General features: G+C 36.4%; 5 protein-coding genes across 6 annotated transcripts; 1 reads left to right on the top strand and 4 right to left on the bottom strand.

Annotated features, from left to right (window-relative positions):
* Window positions 1-236: 236 nt before the first annotated feature.
* LOC125193379 (zinc finger protein SHOOT GRAVITROPISM 5-like) lies at window positions 237-2,406 on the bottom strand. The gene is made up of 3 exons (XM_048091155.1): window positions 2,128-2,406; window positions 1,652-2,051; window positions 237-1,030 (listed from the first exon to the last, which is right to left on the bottom strand). The coding sequence occupies exons 1-3, from the start codon at window positions 2,219-2,221 to the stop codon at window positions 436-438; spliced, it is 1,089 nt and encodes a 362-aa protein (XP_047947112.1). The 5' UTR covers window positions 2,222-2,406; the 3' UTR covers window positions 237-435.
* A 4,921-nt stretch (window positions 2,407-7,327) lies between these two features.
* Window positions 7,328-9,139, bottom strand: LOC125192051 (protein BASIC PENTACYSTEINE2-like). Its single transcript, XM_048089504.1, has 2 exons — window positions 9,001-9,139; window positions 7,328-8,772 (listed from the first exon to the last, which is right to left on the bottom strand). The coding sequence occupies exon 2, from the start codon at window positions 8,612-8,614 to the stop codon at window positions 7,667-7,669; it is 948 nt and encodes a 315-aa protein (XP_047945461.1). The 5' UTR covers window positions 8,615-8,772; window positions 9,001-9,139; the 3' UTR covers window positions 7,328-7,666.
* Window positions 9,140-9,349: 210 nt separating this feature from the next.
* LOC125197288 (protein PAM71-homolog, chloroplastic) lies at window positions 9,350-15,252 on the top strand. Of its 2 annotated transcripts, none has more exons than XM_048096012.1 (10): window positions 9,350-9,636; window positions 10,789-10,972; window positions 11,520-11,700; window positions 13,011-13,058; window positions 13,524-13,620; window positions 13,936-14,099; window positions 14,242-14,307; window positions 14,639-14,689; window positions 14,766-14,870; window positions 14,952-15,252. In XM_048096012.1, the coding sequence occupies exons 1-10, from the start codon at window positions 9,495-9,497 to the stop codon at window positions 15,015-15,017; spliced, it is 1,104 nt and encodes a 367-aa protein (XP_047951969.1). In that variant the 5' UTR covers window positions 9,350-9,494; the 3' UTR covers window positions 15,018-15,252. The 2 variants fall into 2 exon arrangements, with proteins under 2 accessions (XP_047951969.1, XP_047951970.1); XM_048096013.1 differs by having other exon boundaries at window positions 9,351-9,636; window positions 10,816-10,972.
* Window positions 15,253-16,063: 811 nt separating this feature from the next.
* Window positions 16,064-17,935, bottom strand: LOC125196750 (purple acid phosphatase 17-like). Its single transcript, XM_048095362.1, has 7 exons — window positions 17,624-17,935; window positions 17,345-17,501; window positions 17,137-17,244; window positions 16,932-17,056; window positions 16,687-16,815; window positions 16,527-16,594; window positions 16,064-16,450 (listed from the first exon to the last, which is right to left on the bottom strand). Exons 1-7 carry the CDS (start codon window positions 17,822-17,824, stop codon window positions 16,237-16,239), a joined length of 1,002 nt encoding a protein of 333 aa, XP_047951319.1. The 5' UTR covers window positions 17,825-17,935; the 3' UTR covers window positions 16,064-16,236.
* Window positions 17,936-19,735: 1,800 nt separating this feature from the next.
* LOC125195182 (UPF0496 protein At4g34320-like) lies at window positions 19,736-20,431 on the bottom strand. The gene has a single exon (XM_048093367.1). The coding sequence runs from the start codon at window positions 20,429-20,431 to the stop codon at window positions 19,736-19,738; it is 696 nt and encodes a 231-aa protein (XP_047949324.1).
* Between the last annotated feature and the right edge of the window lie 4,206 nt (window positions 20,432-24,637).

The raw sequence follows: 24,637 nt of genomic DNA, 5'->3' as shown, positions 1-24,637 counted from the left end.
ATTAAGTCATATTCTTCATTGTCAAGTTGAATGTTTTTAATTGTTGTTTACCAAACAAACAAAAATACTAGTAGATGTTATAAATTACAACACTGCGCTGATAACAGTACCATCATATATCCGTACATACTTTATACATATAGTAAAATGTAAAGTTCAATGGTACACCTTATGATTATTTATTTATTTTTTATCATAAATACTCACCAAATGCTAATAACACATACACAATCATGAATACTAATAATCACACATGAGTAAGAAAATATTTGTTGCAGAAGAAGAGCTATTAATGCGAATCTGATGAATGGCTAGACATCTCATCTTTTTTGCCAATAGAAATGGACAGGTAATAAAAAGTGAAAATGCCCTCTAAATTTCACATTATTGTTCCTGAGCAAAAAGCTTCCCTCAAAATTATTACTCCTACTAGTATTATTGATTGGCTTTCTTCACTTCCCAATCTCTGAGCGCAGACGAGATGAAATCCAATCCAACACGCGAAGACGACGACTCAGCAAACAACGCTTGCTGGAATTTCGATCTGCAGGAATGGCACGTGATCTCGAGCATGGAGGCGTTGATTTTCTTGGTGGCGTGGTCCCTGAGCGCCTGCGCCTTCTGGAGCTCCGCCTGAGCCGTCTGCCGGATCCGTTTTGCGTTGGCGAACTCATGCTCCGCCGCTTCCATCTGCCGCCTCGCCATCTGCCGCGCCTCCTCCGCGTAGCTCTTCTCCGCCGTCGCGATCCGCAGCTGCTCCTTCAACTGATCGCCGGCCGTGCTGCTCCCCCGCGGAGACTCGGATTTGTCGCCGGTGATCTCGGACGAGCCGATTGAGAGCTGCAGCTGAGTCGAGTGGTCCTCGTCGAGCTTGTTGGTGAGGAGCTGGAGTTGGAGGTTTGGGGGACGGGCGCTGAGATTGGTGTCGCTGGAGGGGCTAGGGCTCGACGCCGTCCGCGATAAGCACGGCGGCGGCGGGTGAATGCGCCCCATGCTGCAAGCATCTTGATGCTCGATGAAACTCTCCACCCTAGAAAATTAATAATAAATAAAATCTAAACAATAGTAGTAAAAGTTTTCAAGGTGGTAATGATTAAAGAAAGATGCGGAGTAGTAAAAAAGGGCAGCAAAAGGACAATTTTTGAACAGAAGAAATGGGGTTTGGAGATTGAAGTTTGATCCCCCATTCATCAAGACTTGTACTGCTACAAACAAGACTAAATCATTTCGTATCATGAGCATCTTGACCATCAAAACGCCACAACTTGTAGAAATTATTCAAGCTTTTTAGTTTTTTATCATCACTCTTTCTTTTAATCTTAAAACAACTTGTAAAAACAATTATAGTTTGGATAGAAAGACATGACTCAAAACCTAGTAGTCTATCAAGCAATATGTTGCCTGCATATTTTTCTTTGACTGCTTGAGACTTGGGAGAGTGATTTGACACACACACACAGATTCAGAGAGAGAGAGAGAGAATTAAATCCCCAAGCTGCAATTGCAAAACATTCTGCACTGAATACAAGAAAAGTCTGTGAAAAGACAAGATTCCCTGATTTCCCATATGCAATGACCCATACTGTAACAATCAACCATCAACAATCTCTCTCCTCTCTCTCTCAGAGTGAGTATTTTAAATTTTAATTACCTGGAGAAGACACGGCCGCAGTCGCAGGAGTGGCCGCGGGTGCCGCAGGTCTTGAGGTGTGCCTTGTAGTCGGACTGGACGGCGTAGCCTTTGGAGCACTTGTGGCAAACCCACTGCTTGTGGTTGCTGTGCTTGCGGCGGAAGTGCTTCTTGATCCCGACGAGGTCGCCCAGGGCGTGGCAGGGGTTGTGGTGGAGGCAGCTCGGCTCCGGGCACACGAACACGCGCTTACGCGCCACCGGCGTCTCCCTCTTCAGCAGCTTCCACGGCACCTTATGCCTCCTCCTGTGCATCTGCAGGTTCTGATCCCGCTGGAACCCTTGGTTGCAGATCTCGCACACGTACCGGTCCGACTCCAGCAGCGTCTTCGGCGACAGCGACACTACCTCCGCATCCGGATCTACAATATAATCCCCATTCATTCATCATCCACATACATCATACACGTGTTAATTCGTGTTGTTAAATTAATATACCTGGGGTTCCGGCGGGGCGGCGCTTGCGCTTGGTGGTGTCGCAGTAGGAGAAGGAGGGCTCCGGCAGGGCGGAGAGGTCAATGTCGGTGAGCATTATAGAATCTACTAAAATACAACCGTGCCAAAAAGAAATACTAAAATCAAAGGGAAAGCATCTTTGTTGATTGAGGTCTTTCAATTCACTTTTTGAAAGCCCACTCTCCTCTCTCTCTCAACTTCAACAAACATCTTCATCAGCTAATGTTATAAAAAGCTGCCTCTAATTAAACTTGATGGAAAAGAGGGTGATGGGTGGGGTTGGGGGCCAATGACAATATATGGTTGAAAGAAAAACATCCCCATAAAGAAACAAAAAACACAGTCATAATTGTGATTTTCATAGGCAGACTTAAATTGCATGCATAAATACTAAAGGCCAACTGCATATATACGTACGCATTAGTAGCCTTATTTTTGTCTGCTTTCATACGCCCGCATTTCTCTCTCTAATTATCTCACTGTGGCTCACTCAGCCCATTTACCTTCTCTCTCTATCATTTGTAAAATAATCGCATTAATTTACACTTCAATTTTACTTGGTCACTTGTATAAAGTTGGATGCCAGTTTCACTATTCTCATTCTGTGCGGCAAGCTCTTCTACAGTTCGAATTCACTATTTTCTTCTAGTTTTGGGGGTTCGGCAATACCAAAGTTTTTCATAGGGAGAACATACAAACTTTCGGTATTTATGATGAGTAAAAGAGAGAAAAAAATCATGGTATTCAAATTGAGTAAAACTGTAAAAGTGACATGCAAATTTTGTAAGGGGTAAGAAAACATTTGTGGACCTATTCTTATGATAAAAGTATTTAATAAAATGCAGTTATGTACTCATAAAAGACCAAGGTCTGTCAAGTTGAAATACCGTTTCACATTCATTAAATATATGGCTTTTAATTAACATGGCCTTAAGAGCAACTCCACCCAAATAACCAAATTTGGTGCTGTTTGCACTGTTCATCTGCCAAAATTAATTTGGAAGAGTGTGGTCCGTGTTTTAAAAAAAATAATAAATGATAGGAGTATTTTAAATTTTTTACTTAATTGTAATCAATGTGAACATCTATCTTTTAATTTTCATCCCTTATCCATTTCTCTCATATTCGTATTCTAGGCAACATAGACGCATGCACTGGTTAAAAGAGAATTGCCCTAGTACATGGAAAGGCACACCTACCAGCGGCAACAAGGGGAACATCTGGCCATAATCGTCGAAGTCATCGTTTACTAGCGGCTCTTGATTTGATATCGAACAACAATATCAATATCCTTAACAGATCACCTATCTTCAATTTAGTGCGTGCACTGGTAGGCCAATGGGAACAAACTTATTGATTACCTCAGTAAATGAAAAGTTATGATTTAAATAATTAACAATTACCGTTAAACAAAAATTATAGTTGATCATTTTATTGGAATCGCAAAGCTGTCATTCCAAATACTAGGCAACTTCTTTGTTCAGAATTTTCTTTTGAAAATCAGTTCCAAATTACATCATCAGTGGCTCCTCCCATTAAACCGACCTAAACCGGTCACATTTTCACACACATACGCACAAGTGCAATTAATTCCTAAGTATACAATTTAACATTCCACTAATTAATTAAAACAAAGACCCCAAATAAAATAAAAAAAATGTACCGAACCTACTAGACACCTAAACAAAAAAAAAAGTTGAATTTGGAAGGTGAATAGTAAAATTAGTAAGAGGAAATGGAATAAGTAAGGTAGCTAGGTGACCTCAACCACCCCCCTCAATCCATTCCTAATCCTACGCACAATTTGGTAAACAAAATCAACGAGGGGCCAGCACAACGGCAATCCGACGTGGCACGTGAGAAACCACGACTTGATTCTGTCGTAGATTCTGGAATCTTGGTCTTGCTGCGAGGGGTTGATGACGGTGGCGGAGAGCACGTAGGCCGACGCGGCGTGCTTCACCAGCTCGTTTCGGATATTGGGGACGTCCGCGCCGCCACCGCGCGGCGACAAATTGGACATGACGTCCTTGAGGCTCGTGTATCTCGGCAGCTCCCCTTCGCTCCCCGACCACTCCGCAGCCGCCTCCATCACGTGCTTGAACGACGAGACGGCGCGGAGCCTCGGGATGTCGCTCTCGGCCTCTGAGAATGAGGGGGTGGCCTTCAGCCTTGGGGTCTCGCCCTCGCCCTCCGATCCCTGCCGGCTTAATTTCAAGGAGGGGAAGGTCTTCAGGTTGTGATACTCGGCCTCCATGGATGTGTTCTTCAAGTTTAATTTGCGTTAATTAGGTTGAATTAAGTTGCATGCATGTTCTTGTTCACTATCTCTCTTTCTCTAATCTTGGAAATTGTGAATTGTGATGAAATGACCCTTTGGATATCCTATGATTAAGGATATTGATTGGGAAAAACTGTTGGAACCGAAATTAGTGGTGTAACTATTTTTATTTCAGACCACTTCACGCTTGGTTGGTGGTGTAGTAAATCTTGGATTCAAAAGGTTAATTGCTAAATGAGTATTCATTCATTTCAAAATAATTTTGATTGTAATCATGACGGCAATGTAAGAGCCCAACAGTTCAAAATGTACGGTCTAAAACATTAAGTTGTCTCTAAAATCAAAAGATTATTTGAATTTTATTAAATTACAAAATAATACTCGTATTACTTTAATTAGAATAACAATTTAAGAAATTTATAACTAGCTAACTGCTAACTGTTCATTAAATTCATGCGCTTAGGGCATCCCCAACCCCGCCCCCAATTCAGACTCCAAATCATCTCCACGTCATCATTCCCCTAAATTTGAGTCCCAGCCACAACTCCTTTATCCCTGCAGGCCCCATCCCGGGCCACAACTATTAAATTATACTATTCACAACTCTAACCTATTTTACTTGTAAAAATTGAAAATGGTGAGCAATTATAATATGAAAATATTGTTTTTAATTCAAAAATAATAAATTATAAACTAAAAAAAATAAAAATTAGAACAGAAAAAAAATGCAAAAAAAAATGCAACAAAAATTAAAAATTAGAAAATCACGTGGGAGCTTCGTTGCCCCTCTCCCTCTCCCTCTTCCTCCTCTTCCTCCATCTTCTTCCTCTCCCCCTTCCTCTTCCAAAACCCTAAAAAATCAGAAATTAGGGCAACGGGTCACAGCCTGCTTCACCTCTAACGCCGGGCCGAGACTCTAGAATTGCAGCACGGGCACGCCTAACCCTGAGCCGGGCCGGACCCCAGGAGCGGCCCAGGGACGCAACTGCGGCATCGGGACCGTCCCAGGCTGGAAATCTCCTCCGTTTAACGCCTGCGTCCCGAGCCGGACCCCAATCGTGGCCCGTCCCCTCCGCGTTGGGGATGCTCTTAGCTAGTGTTTTATGGACAAAACTACTCCTTCCATTCCATAGTAGTAGAGTCGTTTCTTTTCGTTACACAATTATTTTAAGAAAAAATTGGTTGAGAGCAAGGGAAAAATAAAGTAAGAAATAAAAAAGGTAGAGAGATGAAGAGAGAATAAAGTAAGAAAGAAAAAATATGTTAAATTTTACTAAAATAGAAAATGACTTACTATTGAACGTACCAAAATGACAGAATGACTCCACTAATATAAAACAGAGGGAGTAGGTTTCAAAGGGCTAATATAGTAATTTACATAATAAGGCTCGTTGTCAATTTAATCCCAATAAATTGATAATAAGGCTACACGTAAAATCAAGCTGGATGCTCAATTTATCAAGAATTTAGAAAAAATGAAAAAATTATATCGATTATAAATAAAGAGAGAGAGAAAAATAAAAACCACGTTCACTTTATATGTTGATTTGTGAGTATTATTGCAACATTAATTTTTCCAACGTCGAGTGAAGTACATCTTGATCTTTAGTCGGACACAAGTTTTAATAAAAATTAAATAGTAATACTAGTATATTTTGTAAGTAAAGAAAATGTTTCCTTGTTATTTTTTGTTTTAGTTAGCAAGTGGAGTAGTAGTATATAATTGTGGGTCATGTTTATAAATAGATATGCAAAATGAAAGAAAAGTACAAAGGAAGATATCCAAAAGAGAAAAACGAATAAGTATGCACTATTTTTTTTTTTGTTTGACCACGGGTGTACCGAACCCGTCTTCGGGAGTTTGCGGATTAAGGCCGAAAGTCTCCCAGCGGGTAAGTATGCACTATTTGTGGTACACTCCAAAATGATAATATGAATAGTAAACTGTGGTACTTGGAGTATTAAACTTGTATGAAGGGAGAACACATCGAAAGGGGCTACGTTTGCTAAATCATGATAACCCAATCTTTGGGCAAATGTTAACTCTATGATCCACAATTTCTGCATAGGTCTAAATTAAGCAAAACACAGCTCCCACAGATAGAATAGTAACCTAAAATGAACATATACCTTATCTGTATTTTAAGAAAAACACTACTTTCTAAAAATAAAAAAAAAGCTAACACATGTTCACATTCTCGTAGACAAGAAAAAGTCCACACTCAACAATTGCTGCAACACTCACCGAACTAATTAAATAAAAATTGTCTCAAACTATATCATCGGATGGAATCGATCAACAAACTGAAATATCCTTAACAGGTAATCAATTCAACTTTTTCATCAGCTAATACACTATATACTTGAGCATTAACTCACCCACAGCTAGCAAGAAAAGCTTAGTTGCAGTTAATGGCTACCCCTCATTCTAGTTTTCTTTGATTAATGAGCATAAAGACATTAATGTAGCATGTGCAACTCCTATGAAACCAAAAAGGGCACACCTACATCACCATAAAACAATTTCAGACACATACAGGCCACAACTCTCAAAACATGGTTTCCAGAAATGGTTACCCTCAAAAGTTACAATTTTTATGGAGCTAGGATTATACATCTCTTATCACATTACATAGCAAAGTAATAGTAAGTTTAATCTATGCCGTTGCCCATCATTTGAGCACTTACATCCTAGTTTAGGAAACCAATGATCACTCACTAACAACAGTCTAGTTTTATTGAACTCTAGTATCTTTCACACACTTATGTGACTTTAATCGCTTAACTAGACGCTGAATGACAGCTAGAGGATCCATTAATTCTAGCAGTTACATCAGTGCCTTCCAAAATGTGCCATTATTTTCTTAGTATATATAGCATGTAGCTATGGAAAATTCAAAATAGAAACAAGACGCAAATAGTATATAAAACAAATTGATTGTCAGGAAGTGAATTAGGAAACAAACTGAATAAAGTAAATCTCAACAAATCAATCCCATACCTTGTTACTAGACAAGATCACTGTTTTCGTTGAGCTACAAAAACGCGAACAGTTGACTATAATCTTATCCGTATTCACCAGGAGGCAAAATTATGAAAAATATAACTCAACTCTGGAAGCTGAAAAGTTAGTAACCACCCAAAAGCTTCTGCTTCTAACCAGGCTATTCATATTATATACAGCAGAAAGCGAGTGCCGCATGCGCTTAGAAGCCAACCGGAGCATCTTCATCATAAACTTCATCTGATTGTCACAAATTTATTCGTACCATGTTTTGCCCAGTGACTCCTCAGATCAATTGGGTTAGAGAAGTTATATCCTTCTGATGCAAGTTTCTCCAGTACCTTTTTGAAAGCTCCAATGCTCATCTTCCTCCCGGCTATCCTTGCACCACGTCTCTTTTCACTCGGAGGCAATGGATACTCAGACATGTGAGTTGTACAGCAAGCAGATTGCCAACCACCAGATCCCCATCTATAACACTGCTGAGGCGCTCCAGTGCAGGAGCAGACTGGAATAGGGATTTCTGATACATCCATATTAATTCCATTGATAACAATTTCGGCCCGCTTCTTTGGTGTCCTAGCACGGTTGGATGAAGGAGTAGGCTCATGCTCATCCCTTGGTGCTCGAGGAGTTCTGGTCCTTGGTTTCTTTTCTTTCGGTGTAGAACCTGTGACCTTACTACCACCTCTCTTCTTTACTACCATTGCACTGCCGCTACTACCACCACCATCATCTTTTTCCTCGCACACCTCTTCCATCTTGGACATCACATTTTCAGTCTTCTGTAAATTGAGCTGCTGAGGCATTTGGACAGATTGAGCAGATGATGTCTCAGGTGATACCCCATAACTCGATTGATAATAAGCAGATTGGTGGTTTCCAGAATACATATTCAGATAATCCTTGTTCTGATTCATCCAATATTCTACGGGGATGTGGGATTCTGAAATACCACCAACACGATGGTGATGAAAGGGCCCACCATTGATAGATGACATGACAGGGGATGGGGAAGGGTGCAAGTTTTGGTGCTCACGAAATCCATCGCCACAACCCCCACCGAAAAGGGGCTTCTCAGTTATGGAAGGTATTAACTGAAGGCCAAGATGGTTCTTCCAATTACTTGCTGGGGGTTCAAGAAACGCCCAACTCCTTAAATTCATATTACCATTTCCATCCATCTTATTTCCAAAATCAAATACAACAAAACCGCGCAAGATATGATTTTGACCGTACAAAATTCAATAAACTGGCATTGTAGTCCAAATTGAGATTTCACCACATCTACATAAGCCACGATGATCAAAGGATGCAAAGCGCTCGAAAATGATCGTAAACCCTACAAAAACCATACAAGAAACACAACTGTAACAAAACAAATCACTCTACGCAATCACGGACAGGAAATCAGATACCGTAAAATTCAGAACATATTAAATGTAGGTATTTTGGGGCTTTTGAAGTCAGATCTTTCTAGATTCATAAAAATTCATGCTTGAACAAAACTAGAATTGCAAATATGTTCATTTAAATTACGAAACACTACAAGTGAAGGAAGAGAACTTACTGAGAGAATGAGAGTCGGCCGATTTAGGGTTTTTTTAATTGTATTCAGATTCACGCCTTTGAGAAGAGAGGGGTGGGAGTGGGGAAAATGGGCACAAAAATAGAGAAATACTATCTTGTTTTCAAAAATACAATAAATTAATTCATTTATCTTGTTTTAAAAATTTAAAAACTATGTATATCACTGGATTGATACATCTTTTCTCTTAATATGTTAAGGAGTAATTTATCTAATTTCTCATAGGTTTTCATCTTCAAGAAAAAATTAATAATGGGCAGTTAAATAAGAAAAAAAAGCTTAAAAAATAGAATTTCCAAAAACTCCAAAATGCTTTTCAACACCACACGCCCAGTAGGATGCAGCCACACAACTCAACTCAATCTTATTTCCTTGCGTCTCCCTGTCTCTCTTCTCTCTACGCTCCCAGAGAATTCGACTGAAATGGGACGCTTCTAACTGAAATCAAATTATTTGCAATTGATAAGAACAACAAAATGCAAGTTTTGGCATTTCAGACTCCCCAAATTTTATCATCAACCACCTACAAAAATGCTCGCCCGCTTTCTGGGTCGATTACTACACTGCCATTTTCTCCCTTGGTGCCCAGAAAAATCACCAGATCATCTCCTTCTTCTTGTAAGTTCTTCTAATCATCGGGCATTATAAGAAAGATTGCATCTTTCATTCTGGCTAGGATCCTCTTCGTATGCTAGTGGTGTTATGATTTACATATATATAACTGTGTGTGTGTACATTTAGCTAGCTGCTCAATTTGGATGAAGCTGTAATCAATTGAGTTCAAGTCATCGTGTTACGTATAGGAGTCAATTTCATCTACTTGTTTCGTTGGATTCGTTTATTTCTACTGTTACTTTCTGCTGTTTATTTTTCTGGGATGTTTGGGAGTAGCTAAAAAAGATCCATCTTAGGCTTAAAGGTGTTTGATCAGTATCCGACTTCAATGTCGTAGTACAATATATATTTCTAATTCTTGATTTAGCTATGGATAGATGCAGCCATCACCACCATTGAATTTGAATCCTTTAGGAAAACTTTGAGAATTCCCATTCGAATAAGTTGAGTTTAAGTTATCTAATTCAGTCCAAAGAGCCGATCACTAGTCTGGGTTTCATTTGATCGCCATCAAAGGAAACTCAGCAGATCAATGAAAATTATGCAGTCATTTTTGTAATTTGGTTGAATGTTTGAATGTTATTGGTTTAGATTTAGATGAATGCTGCGTAGTATAATCTTTCAAGAGTTGAATAAATACAATTGAAAAAAAGACGTGTGCCCTTATATCGTCTACTTCCTGGCGTGGTACCTCATGGAGTAACCTAATCTGGAATAAATTTAGGGGTCAGGTCTTCTTTTAATAGTGACTGAAGTTAACAACACTAGATTGTTGGAGATGTATAACGGAAACACTTGTAGACTGTGAAATTCGAAGCTTTCACAGCTTCTCAGAATTATCATTTGGGTGTGGATTCGAGGTTTTATAGAAGAGGTTGATTTACATAATTCGAAGCATCTGAAATTTTTTACATGTTCAAGTCTTCCTCTCGAGAGTTTTTCTCATATTATGTCTACTTTTTCTTTTTCATTTTGTCATTAGATAAATACTAATGATATTTACATTGATTTCTTCTCTTCTTTAACCTTTGAAGACTTCAACATCAGTTTTCTGTTTTCTTTCTTATTTCGATATTTCATTTTTCCGAATTGGCTTAAGTTCAAATATTTTGTTCCCTAAATTTTATCCGCTTTATTTGTGTGTTATGTCTCAAGGCAATGGTGTTACCTCTTCTTTCACAGTGCAATGCAGAGAGGCACAAAAAGATGCTGCTGGGAGCAGATTAATTAGATCACATGCTTTAAATGTTGGAGCTGGATCTGGTAGCTATGACGAGAGTGAGGGAAACGACAGCCAGAGCTCCCTCGCCAAACAACATACTGAAACTTCCTCAAATATGTAAGTAGTTTGGTTTCAGCTTATAAGAAATCCAAATACTGTTGGAAAATCATGTATTTGGAGAATAGAATTGTATGTTGACTTTAGTGTATCAATGTGGGTAAACGATTAATATCTGGATCTCGTTACTTATAACAAGCATCATGAAAGCCCCACCCTTATATCGAGAAGAGATTTATGCAGTATCTTCATTCTTGTGGTACTCTAATGAACATCTTTTATGAATCATGACATCATGTTGTTTTCCTCATGATTCTCCTATATTTATCACATGAATAGCTAAAGAATAGTGTGTACTATCTTGAATCTTATTGTCTGGAGTCGTGCTTTATGAGCCGGAAAATTTGGAATCTTTCCCACCAATATCAGGTGTTGGAGAAATACTGAAAGGAGCATAATGTGTAGTAGTAAATTTTTGTTTCTTATGCTCCGAGTTGTCTTTTCTTAGCATGAGCAGAAGACATGTCCATTCTGTGTTCCATATTTTTGCTCCAATGCATTGATTAGAGTTAATATGTCCTGACTAATTTGTTCAACTTCATGGCAGTGAGAAATCTCCTGATCGAATTCCTTATCTTTTTCCTATTGCTGTTGTGCTGTGTTCATGCACTTTAGCGTTCTTACTTATTCTTTTCAAGAAAGGGCCTACATCAATCTTACCAGCACTAGCAAAGTCGGGCTTCACCGCAGCATTCTCGTTGATATTTGTTTCTGAGATTGGAGACAAGGTATACTATTTGCACATGGAGACATACACCATCTGGCACACAGACGCAGATATGTATACATGTCTCTATTGTACAAAGAATGTTTTGCTGTGTCCTAGACTTTGAAGCCAAATGCTAAATCATTTAGGGAGCATTTACTTTGAGTTATAGAACAGATTGATAAAACATAGGATTGACTATTTGAAGGATAAGATGGTAAAACAAACTCAAAAAGTAATCAATCCATAAAAAAAACAGGATTAACTTGGATTGCTTTTGTCAATCTAACCTATCACTCAAATGCCTCCTTATGTATCTATGCAGTAGTTTTGCACCGTATGCACAAGTGGCCTAGTGTCTCTGTGTTCTTTTAGTCTTAACCTGGTTGCCCAGTGACGAAGCTACACTGGGGGGGCCCCATTGGCCCTTCAGCAATTTGTAATAGGCCCAGTATAGTATATGCATGTTCAGAATACATAAAATGTTAGTAGCGCAGCTGGTTTCAACTTAGGACTCGCATCCTGCAACTCACTTGTTCGATTGCGCTTGACCTCCGTTGCTCTTTAATTTATTAATTAATACCGTGTTTGTTTCATTCTTTTTTAACAAAGTAGTGCAGCAAAATGCTTTCCTTTTTTCCATAGCTTTCTTTTTTTAACACATACACCTTGTATTGTAGCAAAATGATTTCTTTTCTCCATAGCTTTCTAATTTCGACACATACATTTGTTTGTCATATTCTTCTCTCACACACCCACGCAAGAAACTAAAACTTGAAAGTATGATTTTCTTCTTATAATTACTACTATTATTCATAAAATTTGTATTAATACAATTAATTATTCAAAAAATTTATACTTTACACATCCCACCAGTTAAGCTACTTTCAATATTACTTCCATCACAATATAACAATTAAGCTACTTTCTATATTACAATTATTATTATTATTAAAAAAAATTACTACTATATTTTACAAATTCGAACAATTAAGTTGCTTTCAATATTACTTACACATCCCACCAATTAATCTGTTTTAATAGTGGATTGCCCCCCCCCCCCTCCCCGGTGACAAAGTGACAAAATCCTGGCTTTGGTCTGTGGATGCCTACTACAATTGGTTTTATGAGTATTTTGTGTGGGGTGTCCTTTAAAATGTTCTTCAATTTATTCTTAAGTAAATTAATTCTAGTAAAGGTTTATGTATATGTTTTTGCTTTGATTAACTTTCCTTTTTGAAATTGTGCTAGCATGTTGATATGATCATTTATATTATAGTCAAGGTTGACTTTGCTCAGATTTTGTTTAGTTATTTTGCTTTCATTTGACAGACTTTCTTCATTGCTGCTCTCTTGGCCATGCAATATGACAAACTGCTGGTAACTCTCTCTCTCTCTCTCTCTCTCACACACACACACACACACATAAAAACGCTCGCCCGCACATGCACAAGCAGGCATGCACACTAAACATCTGTGTGGAAAATGTGTTTGCTTCTATCAAGGTTTCTTCTAATTCCAGAGATAAGGGAATTTTTTACTTAAATTTTTAACTTTTATGTGCACCATGCATAACGTTTTGCTAGTTTGTTCAAAATTGCTTAAACTGCTCATTATGAGAGTTAATCTTCCAAAGTGGCTATCATGATAGTGGACCACTAATTTCGGGTGGTTGTGGTCAGTGAGTATCTTAAGGGAAAATGTCAGTTTCCAGTTATTAAATAGTTTGGAAAATTGTGATTGATCTTTCAAGTGCTTTTACTGTTTCATATTGCTGAAATAAAAGGTGTTGTTTCTGTGATGGGAAGGTATGATGGCACACTTACTCTTCATAATCGTGACTAGGTCCTTCTTGGATCAGTGGGTGCACTAGCGCTTATGACTGTCCTATCCGTCGTAATTGGCCGGATATTTCACTCAGTGCCTGCTCAATTTCAGACAAGTAAGAAGTAGTTATTTAGTCATTTTAGTCTAGGCATACATGTCATATACGAAATAATGTTATCTGAAAAAATTGACAAGATTTTCACGCAATAAAAAGCAGAGACCAAAATAGGTGAGTAATTTCTTGTAAAACAATAATTGATTCATGATGTAATTTTTTTCATTGTCTGTGTGCGTGTGTGTAAATATCTTAAACCCAGAAAATCGAAATGTACAACACTTCATTGTAAATAGACATGGTGGGCATTTGATAGCTACAACTATATCTTTTCTGCTACATGAGGATTCTGAGAATCTGCTAATCTTGGAACAGCTTTGCCGATTGGAGAGTATGCTGCCGTAACCCTTTTGGTGTTCTTTGGTCTTAAAGCAATTAAAGATGCATGGGACCTTCCTTCTGCAGAAGCTAAAACCGGGGAGTTGAGTAATCAGGAATCTGATGAATTTACTGAAGCTGAAGAGCTTGTGAAGGAAAAGGTTAATTTGTCATTAGTATTCCTATGAAGATACTTATGATCGCATAATTGCTTATAACTATTGTCTGGATTCATCTTGACCATTTTCATTACGGCATCTTTCTGAGCTTATTTAAGATTTTCAAAATTTTATGCAATGGCAGGCCTCAAAACGATTATCAAATCCCCTGGAAGTTATCTGGAAATCATTCAGCCTCGTGTTTTTTGCTGTAAGTATTTTCCTCTATATATACCTTTTTTTTTTTTTTTTTTTTTTTTTTTCTATATATGATTAAACATTACTCATTCAAATGAAACTAGTTTTACTCATAGCTACATGAGAAATGGGAAAACATAAACAGAGGCAAACCAGCTCGAGAAATTACAAACTTACAATAGATTTTTAGCCAAAGTAATAGCTGATACTGCCTGTCACCAGCGTTAAGAAGTAGAGATTATGCTCAATTTTCCATGTTACGCGATTCTGTGTACTCTTTCTCAAATATATGTGTGCCAAAAGATCTCATGTTCCTAAAGAATCACTTGAATACTACCTTTCAGGAATGGGGAGACCGCTCAATGCTGGCAACAATAGCCCTCGGTGCAGCTCAGGTATTAACTTGTTTTGCAGAAATTCTACCCATTCTTCAAATAAGAACTTTTTTTTTACTGTACACTATTACTCTAGTCTCCGTGGGGAGTTGCCAGTGGAGCCATCGTAGGACACCTGATAGCGACATCTCTTGCGATACTTGGAGGCGCGTTGCTTGCAAAATACATTTCTGAGAAGCTGGTAAACCTATCAAAACCATCCTATTAATAACAAAACGTTGAGTCCATACAATTCTGAATCTTAGGTCTGTGTTACAATCAGGTGGGATACGTTGGTGGAGTTCTATTCATTGTTTTTGGGATCGCCACATTTTTCGGAGCCTTTTAGCTGACTGTTAGAATTGATGAGAACGAGAAGGAATATCAGACGCGAAGGGCGACCTGGGGACCAAATAGCAAGGTTAGGATGACTGGAGAATGTAGCACCTCTACATGAGCTCATCTTATACTAATGTTTCTGACTAGCTAAGAGTTGTTGAAATTGTGAAGGTGTAAATGTGGCGTTTTTTCATTAATAAACTGCAATTCATTATTTATCATGCATAATTGGGCAATTTCGTTGAGATGTACGGCTGAACCTTCATTTTTTGAAATAGCAGTGATGGTGTTCCAAGAAAATGGAAATCATTCCAAGAAAAATCTTCCTACATTATTCGTCTAGCATCTTAAATGGGTAAATTGCTAGAAAATTATTAGTATCATGACCTTTAATATTTTTCGAGATTATCTCACGACACTTTATTCAGGAAATTCGTTGTAGATGTGGCCGACGAAAAAATGAAAAATCTTATGTATACAAAACAATAAAAGAATTTTCTTATAGTATTCTTGTTATCTTTTTCTCACTTTAAAAATTTCTCCATCAACCCATCTGTCTTCATCTTTCTAAGGTTGTTGTTGCCGTTGGTGCCATCCACCAACGTCAACAACCACTACGAAATTTCAAATTTTCTCAATTGTTACATCCATATATAAATCGACGCGATGCTCAAAACGATGTTATATTATTAAATTACATATTTTATAACTCAAACACTATGTTCTCTGTCAATCAACACTATCTACATAAAAATACCAACACTATTGACAGAAAAAAAAAGGGAATTGGCTGTGAGATATAGAGAGGCAACGAAGATGAAGTAACAAAAAAGTAAAAAAGAAAAGACCTTTTCCCCCCGGAAGACGATATATGGTTAGTATATGCTCATTTTTAAATGTAGGATTAATAAGCATACACTTGATTAATCTCATATTCCACATTCAAGTGACAAACATGAAACATTGGCCCAATAAATATGCAATGATCATCCTGTATTGTTTAATTTTGTTTCCCAGTCGGGTAAAACTCCAACTTACAATTCATTAACACCATGCTTTCCCAAAAAGAACTTCATCTTATAAACTTTATCAACATAAGTATACAAAGCACATTCTCATGCTATACGCGGTTACAACCCACTATATTTGTTCTTTTTTAAAGAATAACAATCAAATAAATCTCTACATACAAACATAATCTGACTACTTATATAAATTAACTTTATAAATTACATATCAGAAAGAAGCTGGTTTGAGGTAGTCCACCTGTGCAAAACCTCACCATACACATCGTAAAATGTAATTTCCATATCACTATCTGTGAATTGAAGTGACATGAATCCTTGTCCATCGTAGAAGAATTTTAGGTTCTCATGACTAAGATTTTTAACATCTCCCCTCCAAGCCTTGGACCCGGCCCCACTCGTCAAAAACTGAATAGGGCTGAAATATATACAAATTTGTTTAGAAATATGACATTTATTAATATACTTGCAACAAATTAAATTTGTTGTCATACCTTTTGTCGTCGCTAATATGTTCGAGACAATGGTCATGACCATTCACGTATAGATCAACGCCATTGGCCTGCAGTTTCCATTTAAAAAGTAGTAGTATATGTTTTTACTACTGATATGCTATCAACAAATCTCAAAAATATAATGAAGTAGAAGTTGTACCCGAAGAACAGGAAGAAGAAGATTTACAAGCTCAGCAGTGTCACCGTGGTGGCCCACACTTCTGATAGCATGATGCCCCACCACTATTTTCCATTTTGCCCTTGATTCCTTCAATGCTCTTTCAAGATCCTATATCATTATTATTATTATTATTATTAAAATAAAAATATATATATATATATATATATATATATATATATATATATATATATAAGTACTATAAAATAAGATGTTACAATAGATACCTTCAATGCATAAGTAGTGTAGCCCTTTGTAGGGATGACACCACGCCAATCATATATATGTTCTGGGTTGATGAAATAGTCATTCACAAAAGGAGTGGTATCCAACATAAATAACTCCACAATTTCTGTTTAAAATAACACCGTCGTTAGATATCAAGTAAATCGAAAAATTATAAATAAAACAATTAATTTTATTTTTTTTCACCTGCATTAACAACAAAAGACCTCAAACAAAGCCATCTACTATCAATTTTTTGAAGATAGGGGCTCAATTGTGCAACTGCATCACCTCGATAATCATGGTTGCCTAAAACTGCATGCACATATATATTTCACAAGTTAATTAGTAGTAAATCTTAGTACTATTATTAATTAAATTGTTTATTTTTAGGTGATCAAGGGAAATCAGTTACCTGCATACCACGGCTTTTGGAGGCTTTTGGCTGTGTAGATGTTGGTAAAAGATTCAACAAAGGCAGGGTCAGTCTCCCCATACAATCCATTATCATAAAAATTATCACCAGTTGAAATTACAAAATCTAAATCTAATTCTTCCCCAATTCTTCCCATCTGCATGCAAACATCAAAATCAATTCAAATTATTGAGTATTGTAATTGTTGAACGTATCAAAATCATGCATGTTGTAATGTTGTGAAATAATTATAGATGGAAATGGAAAATAATTAGAAACCTGAAGTGCAACTTGAGATTGGTTGTACTCTCCTTTTCTTCCCCAATCTCCAATAACCAAAAATTTGAGAGTGCCATCACCTTTTGTAGGATGCTCAAATTTTGGAAATTTAGCAGAAGTTTGGCCACATATTAAGGAGATGGTCGCCAGCCAGAGGCACAACATAATCATGTTCATGGTTTTCTTCTCAGAAATACCCATGTCAATAATTTCTCTGACTGACAAGAAAAAGAGATGTTTATTTCTTTTCTTTGAACAAAGAAATTTACAAAAGTAAAGAGAAGGAAGAATGATAAAGAGAAGTTTTTATTTTTATTTTTCAATTTGGAAAAGTGGTGCTGATATATATTGATGTAGGTTAGCTCTGCGAAGTGCACGCGGAGACGTCAAGATATTTTTAGTAGAAGCAACACACAACGTACAAATTGGTGGTGGTCTACTTTAATTTAGTAGTATTACATAACATATTTGTGATGCTGCTTTTTTCAATTACAGAGGATTAAATACTCAATCAATAAATACCACAATGAGAATAAAATTTCATAATTTAGCAAGCCATTTCCACAAATGGAAACTTTGGTATAACATATTACAAGCTACATCTATAAATACTTGCCTGGAATAGAGCCCGCGGTTCCCGGTCAAAATCAGCCACCTCCCGAGGGTCTATCGTAGCTATCTTAAGAGACCTTGAACAAGAATAAAACGCTTTTAAGTAACATTCAATCTCCAAATTAATTTCTTGGACTCTTCATATGGAGTATAAAAATAGGAATAAATTTCTTATTAACATATACTCCCTCCGTCCCAAGGAAGATGATCTCATTTTTGGGCGGCACGGGATTTTATGCAAATTTATTTTGTGTGTTGAGAGGAGAGAGTAAAGTAAGAGAGGGAATAAAGTAGAGATAAATGTGTTTTCATTTTAAGTAATGAGTCATCTTAGTTGAGACAAACTAAAAAAAAAAGTGGGTCATCTTCAATGAGTCATCTTAGTTGGACAAACTATAAGCTTATTAAAGTAATTTTACAAACTTAAATACTAATTCATCTCCACTTATGTCACTTCAGCTAGTGTTAAAAAAACGCTTCTTATTAACATATAATCATGCAAATGTAATGTTATCTATAACATAAACTTAAATATTAAGAAGCACGATTATCAAACACATCAATTCTTGCAAAGTAGCGTTCCTTAATCATCTTTTAACAACCCTAATCATCTTTAACAACCTTAATCGTCTTTATAGCACCCAATTTAATATGTAGAAATTAAAACCGATTATTTGGACTCAATATTAGTCATCTTTCGGCAGAAATTTTTCTCACTTTTAGATATTCTTCTAGTCTTTATTAATATTACCTCCGTCCTCCAAATTTTGACACAGTTTACTATTTTGGTCCGTCCCTGAAAATTTGACACACTTCATTTTTATCATTTTTGGTAGTGGACTCCATATTCCACTAACTCATTCCTACTCACATTTTATTATAAAACTAATGCTGTAAAAGTAGGACCCACATCCCACCAATTTTTTCGACTCACTTTCCATTATATTTCTTAAAACCCGTGTAGGGTCAAAGTGTGTCAAAATTTGGGGGAGGAGTATTGAATTAACATGAAGTCAATATTCTGTATTGTGATTCAATTCGTATTTGTGTATTAATTTTGTTTTGCACCCTCAATTTGCTCTCTCAAGTGTTTTGTGATTGGGATTGCTCTTTTGTTCTTTGATATATTTCGACATTGTTCATATTAAGAGTGCTCCGTTGAATAGGCTCAGATGCTGGTTGGTATTGGTTCCTTTTTGATCTTGTTAAGAAGAAAGGGTTGGATCTCGAAGCAGCGGAGAGTAGCCACTGCGATTATCTGGAGACGACGATGGTGCTGGATCATTCGACATTGTACACATGAAGAATGGTCCGTTTGATAGGTTCAGATGCTGGTTGGTAAGTTTCTTTGTGATCATGTTTTATGGTTTTTTGTCACTAATTAACTCTTTGTTAGTTATGTTTTGTTTTGATTCTTCCTATTTCCCTTTCACTATCTACTTTTTAGTTAGAAAGAAAGGGTGCATGAATCACCAATTTTTTAATACACACTGTTATCAATTAAAGTGTACATTTAATAATAGTGTGTAGCACAAATTGTGTAACCCACTTCATATCACGGCTGAAGCCGTCGGCTTTCTCTAGCAATTCCTCTAAGTTCTCCGTCAGGCTGCTGTGATCCCCACCATTTTCCGACACAGATTGTCGAGACAACACATTAATGTCTTGGAGATCCTTGATTGCCTTATTGATGCCCATAGTCATAACGCGTGTTATATCCCTGTATTTCTCGATGCTGCTCTCACGCATATTCATAAGTGAATGGATCCATTTCCTTAGCTCGATTAACACAACCGCGGCCGCTGTTGCCACGGAGGCCAATTTGGTATTGGAAGCCGCAACAGCCGCGCAGATAGCAACCGCCGCTGTAAAGAAAACAGCAGACGCCTTCTTGGAGGTGTCGATCCAATCTAGCCTCTCCGTGAAGGTTTTGTCCAACGATTGCAGTGTCTCCTTCATCATCGAATGCTGCATTATAAAACACGATAAATTGTGGAAAAACCTTTCAAGGATCAATGGATCACTTACACCTCCGATCCTCGCTTCATCCTCTTCTAGGATATTTGTAGGGTTTAGACGATGTTGGAGTGCCTCGTAGAAGTCGAGTGTGTTGAGTCTGTTCACATAGTAGCTGCGAACGAAGTCGAGTAGCCTTTCAATACTCGTGACGTTCTTTCTCAGATCCTGAAATGCCATGTCAAATTTATGTTTGACATCATCAAGAAAAGCCGTAACAAATTCTTGACTGAGATTGCCGTTTGTGTGGGACGTCAAGTTCGCCATAAATATCAAAGGAGTTTGCGCGTAAAAGAAGATAGTATTCGAACGCAAGAATCTACTCTATATATATATACTCCACATCACATGTGTGTCCACGTTGGCCACCACATAGTTGTACTTGTATTGTACTATTCTATACTAAGTTTAACTCAGTTCATAACGACTAATTAATTTGACAAAAACCAGAAAAGTTCTTTCTCGGCTGAATCATCACATTTAACTTGATCCCTAAAACAAATTTTAAGATCTTTAACGTAACTATCATATATTGAAATATACAAGTGCAAGTACTGTACGTAATATTACGTCAATTGGAATCTAACCCACTTTTATTCGTTACATGCCTTAAATTTTTTGGCAAACATCAAATGTACTATATATCATCAATTTATAGGCCATGTTTGGTTGTCATGATTTTGTCTGTCTGGGAAAGCAATCTGATTCCTTAAATTTTAAATTTCTGTGTTTATTTTGGTTTTTAATCAAACTGAAAAAGTAATCAGAATCCCGAGAACAAGGAAAATTTGTGCAAAATTCTGAATCCTAACTTTTCTTAGATATTCTTTTTCCAAGTTTTAGGATTCTTACCTATTTAATACAATATATTATTATTATTATTATTATTATTATTATTATTATTATTATTATTATTATTATTATTATTATTATTATTATTATTATTATTATTGTAACGATCCGCCCATCTAGGGTATAATAAATGCGGCGATCATTAACTAGGCGGACTTAAATGCATCAAAGGTCATGGGCTAAGGTTCCATTTAAAAAGGGATTTTACCAAAGCATTTAATGAACAATTAAGTAGAAGAAGAATAATGCCTTAGCAAAGAAATCCAACAAAAGGCTATCGCAATAAATGCTTATCAAAGATTCCAAAATATTCTCAACTGTTCCATATCCAAAATATTCCCACAAAATAAAAGAGTTTAACCCAACCAAAAGATCACAAGTTTTCATAATATAGCGGAAGCGACCAAGAAAGAAGTGAGGCTATGTATGGAGACACAACGACACTTAGAGTTCCAACAGATCATGATATTATTTCCTACTCAACACCGCCGCCCGCTCGTCACCGCTCAACCTGCACATAGGGAAAACACATGCAGGGCTGAGTACTTATAATCATACTCAGTGGGCTCATTGCCGAAAACAGTTTTATCACAAATATAGTTATCATCATGCCATTCTCAAGTGTCCATCGGGGTTTTAACTTTAGAAAGACCCGAGGCACCAAAATATTTTCTTTATCAAATATCACGGTCGCGCAACCATTTTTCACATCGACGTTTACCATATCCTCATTCTACATGACAAGGAATGCGGCCGCAATCCAGGTCACTAGACCGGCCAACCCGTACGCTGACACTCGGTCTAACATTGGTGTACACTAACCCAAGTAGAGTTTGCGGCTCTACAAGGATCCGAATTCGATTAAATCAATAGTGGCATAGCCACGAGGGATAGGCACGACAAAACAAATCAAGGCATGATAACACATATCTCATTCTCATCAATATCAGTTTAGGACAATGTCCTTATTTTAAAAGAAAGCCCACCTCGTCGGCTTAGCTCGATAGTATTCTCTTCTCCTCGTTTATCACGCTGAGAGCGCGAAGTATCACCTTTAAATTAGGCGTATCACAAATCAGTTTCAATCATTGATTTCAAATCATGCATGTTCCCATGTTTCCCTTTTTCCCATCGATAAATCTTTAATATCATCATCCAAAATCAAGGTATGATTAGCATATCATTTTTATTCAAATAACAACTCCAAATTCACCATTAAATCGTGTCACGCATGAGTGTTCCACACACACAACACACGCACACGATCACAACACATGTGCACGCCTCCCGAGGCGTGCGCACACACATACACGGCCACACACACACACACACACATCCATGCATCCCAAATTCATCAATTTATTTCCCCTTCACTCAATCTAAATGCATGTGGACTCAAGAACACCGATTAATCGGTAGAAGAAGAGGAGATCAAAGATTAAAGTACCTTTTCCAAAAGAACAATCGGTAGAAACAAGTTATAGCCTTGATTCTTCAATAAAATCTTGAACTTCAACTTGAATTCTTCTCAATTGATGAAGAAATCTTGAAGAAAACTTGAAGAAAATTTGGAGAGAGTGGGGGAGAGATTTTCGAAAATTATGAGGAGTGGGAGGCGCCGGTTTTTGATCTCTAGGGTTTAGGATCTCTCATGTATTTATAGAGTGCCAAAATAATATCCCATAATTAAATAAATCAAGATTTGAGAAGATATGGAGAGATTTGTTGGTTGAAGTTGGCGTGAAGTAGGGGAGAAATAAGGGGAATTCGAAATTCTTGGCTATTTTATTAGCCTATGATTTATTTCAAATATTTCACGGAGTAGAATAATATATCACGGAGCAAGAATAAATAATTAAATCTCCCCAATTTAAAAGGAAAAGTGGCGTGTAGTTTCAATCTCCAAAAGGGATTTAATATAAATCCTAATTAAATTAGGATATGGTAAGATCTCCTTAGATTTGGCAAGATATGCTAGGATATTCTAGCATATTTATATTTATTCATGGAATAGAATAAATAAGGGATCAAATAAATAAATAATCCATTCTCCCACAATATATGAGATTTTCGAAAATCTCATAGAAAATCAAAGGTGGAGTTCGAAAATTCCATGTAGGAATTATAGAGTATTTGGACTTTGGATTTAATTTGGATAATTATCCCAAACAAATAATTAAATCCAAGAATAATATTATTTCTTCTCCAATAGTCATAGGGGTCGAAAATCCCACCAACAATAATTAAATCCACGAAAAATAGGATTTCTTCTCCAAATAATAATAATGGCCGAAAATTCCACATGATTTAATAATGCTCCTATTTAATTCTCACTCATCCCTTAGGAAAATAATTCACCACAATTATATTTCTCCGCATCAAATATTCACACCCAATCAATCATTTCTTCACTTCCTCTTCTTTTTCTCAACGCATTGACCTTTCAACGGCCACGTCATATTTTTCCCATCTTTGACTATTCAATAGCCACGTCAACATTTCAACAAGTTGACTATTCAACTCAATCTCAATTCTCATACGCAATTAGGTCACAAAGACACTATGCAATTAATTACTCATCAAATAATTCACATATCATAGCATTTAAGGCATTTAATGCAAAAATTTTATAACCCGAAAATTAGGGTTTGAAAAAGTGGGGCGTTACAATTATTATTATTATTAAATAAAATATTTTTAAAATAATTTAAAATTATAAATCATACTACTACTTAATTTTAGTATAATAAATAACTATAATTAAATTTATCATAATTATATCTATATTATTATAGGGGGCGTGATTAATTGCTAACTAATTGGCAATCTCAAACTAAGACTAAGAAGATCTAGTGGTTGAAATAATGACACATGCATTATATTTTTAATTAAGAAAATTAATAAATAAAATTAGAGGGTATTAATTTCAATTCCCTCTCATTAAAATCATCTTAAAACTTTAAATTTACGTAACTCTCTCAATTTAAATTATTTTTTCACAAAAAATATATCAATTTAAAGATAATTTTATAAGGATTCCAACGAGATCTCAATTGCATATGTTCCGACGACGTTCGGATGATGAAATTTGATATTTTTTATTTTAGTTTTCGTAAATATTGATAACCAGGTTTTTATCAACAAATACATCAATAAATCTCAATAAAACCATGTAAAAATCTCAATAAATATGTGTTGATATTTTCTTGTACTAGTGTTGATATTCTTATGTCATATTGTTGATATTTGTAATACGCTATGTTGATATAAAAAAACATTCACGAAAATTATCATATGATAACATAATGACGATATTACCCTTTTGTTGATATTTTGTCTACTATTTATTGAGATTCGTAAGATTTAATCTCATCCACTCATTTTAAAATCTAAAGGTGGAGATTTAGTCTTGATTTTGGATTAGGATGCTATAAGCATTAGAATATGACCCATGATTATAGTATTTATATATAATTGTTATTAACATAATAATAATTAATAATTTAATAAATAATTAAAATATAATTATATAAT

This window comes from Salvia hispanica, chromosome 6, assembly GCF_023119035.1.
Source record: "Salvia hispanica cultivar TCC Black 2014 chromosome 6, UniMelb_Shisp_WGS_1.0, whole genome shotgun sequence".
Lineage (NCBI taxonomy): Eukaryota > Viridiplantae > Streptophyta > Magnoliopsida > Lamiales > Lamiaceae > Salvia > Salvia hispanica.
Note: the sequence above shows the minus strand (reverse complement) of the source record. Positions and strands in the feature narration are given on the sequence as shown.

Coding starts and splice junctions, on each gene's coding strand:
- LOC125193379 (XM_048091155.1), bottom strand. CDS start 2,221: ATGCTCACCGACATTGACCTCTCCGCCCTGCCGGAGCCCTCCTTCTCC. Junction 2,052..2,127: donor CCGCCCCGCCGGAACCCCAG/GTATATTAATTT, acceptor ATTATATTGTAG/ATCCGGATGCGGAGGTAGTG. Junction 1,031..1,651: donor TGCGGCCGTGTCTTCTCCAG/GTAATTAAAATT, acceptor TTAATTTTCTAG/GGTGGAGAGTTTCATCGAGC.
- LOC125192051 (XM_048089504.1), bottom strand. CDS start 8,614: ATGGATGGAAATGGTAATATGAATTTAAGGAGTTGGGCGTTTCTTGAA.
- LOC125197288 (XM_048096012.1), top strand. CDS start 9,495: ATGCAAGTTTTGGCATTTCAGACTCCCCAAATTTTATCATCAACCACC. Junction 9,637..10,788: donor CAGATCATCTCCTTCTTCTT/GTAAGTTCTTCT, acceptor TTATGTCTCAAG/GCAATGGTGTTACCTCTTCT. Junction 13,059..13,523: donor TGCAATATGACAAACTGCTG/GTAACTCTCTCT, acceptor AATCGTGACTAG/GTCCTTCTTGGATCAGTGGG.
- LOC125196750 (XM_048095362.1), bottom strand. CDS start 17,824: ATGGGTATTTCTGAGAAGAAAACCATGAACATGATTATGTTGTGCCTC. Junction 17,057..17,136: donor GTCTTTTGTTGTTAATGCAG/GTGAAAAAAAAT, acceptor TATTTTAAACAG/AAATTGTGGAGTTATTTATG. Junction 16,451..16,526: donor CATATTAGCGACGACAAAAG/GTATGACAACAA, acceptor TATATATTTCAG/CCCTATTCAGTTTTTGACGA.
- LOC125195182 (XM_048093367.1), bottom strand. CDS start 20,431: ATGGCATTTCAGGATCTGAGAAAGAACGTCACGAGTATTGAAAGGCTA.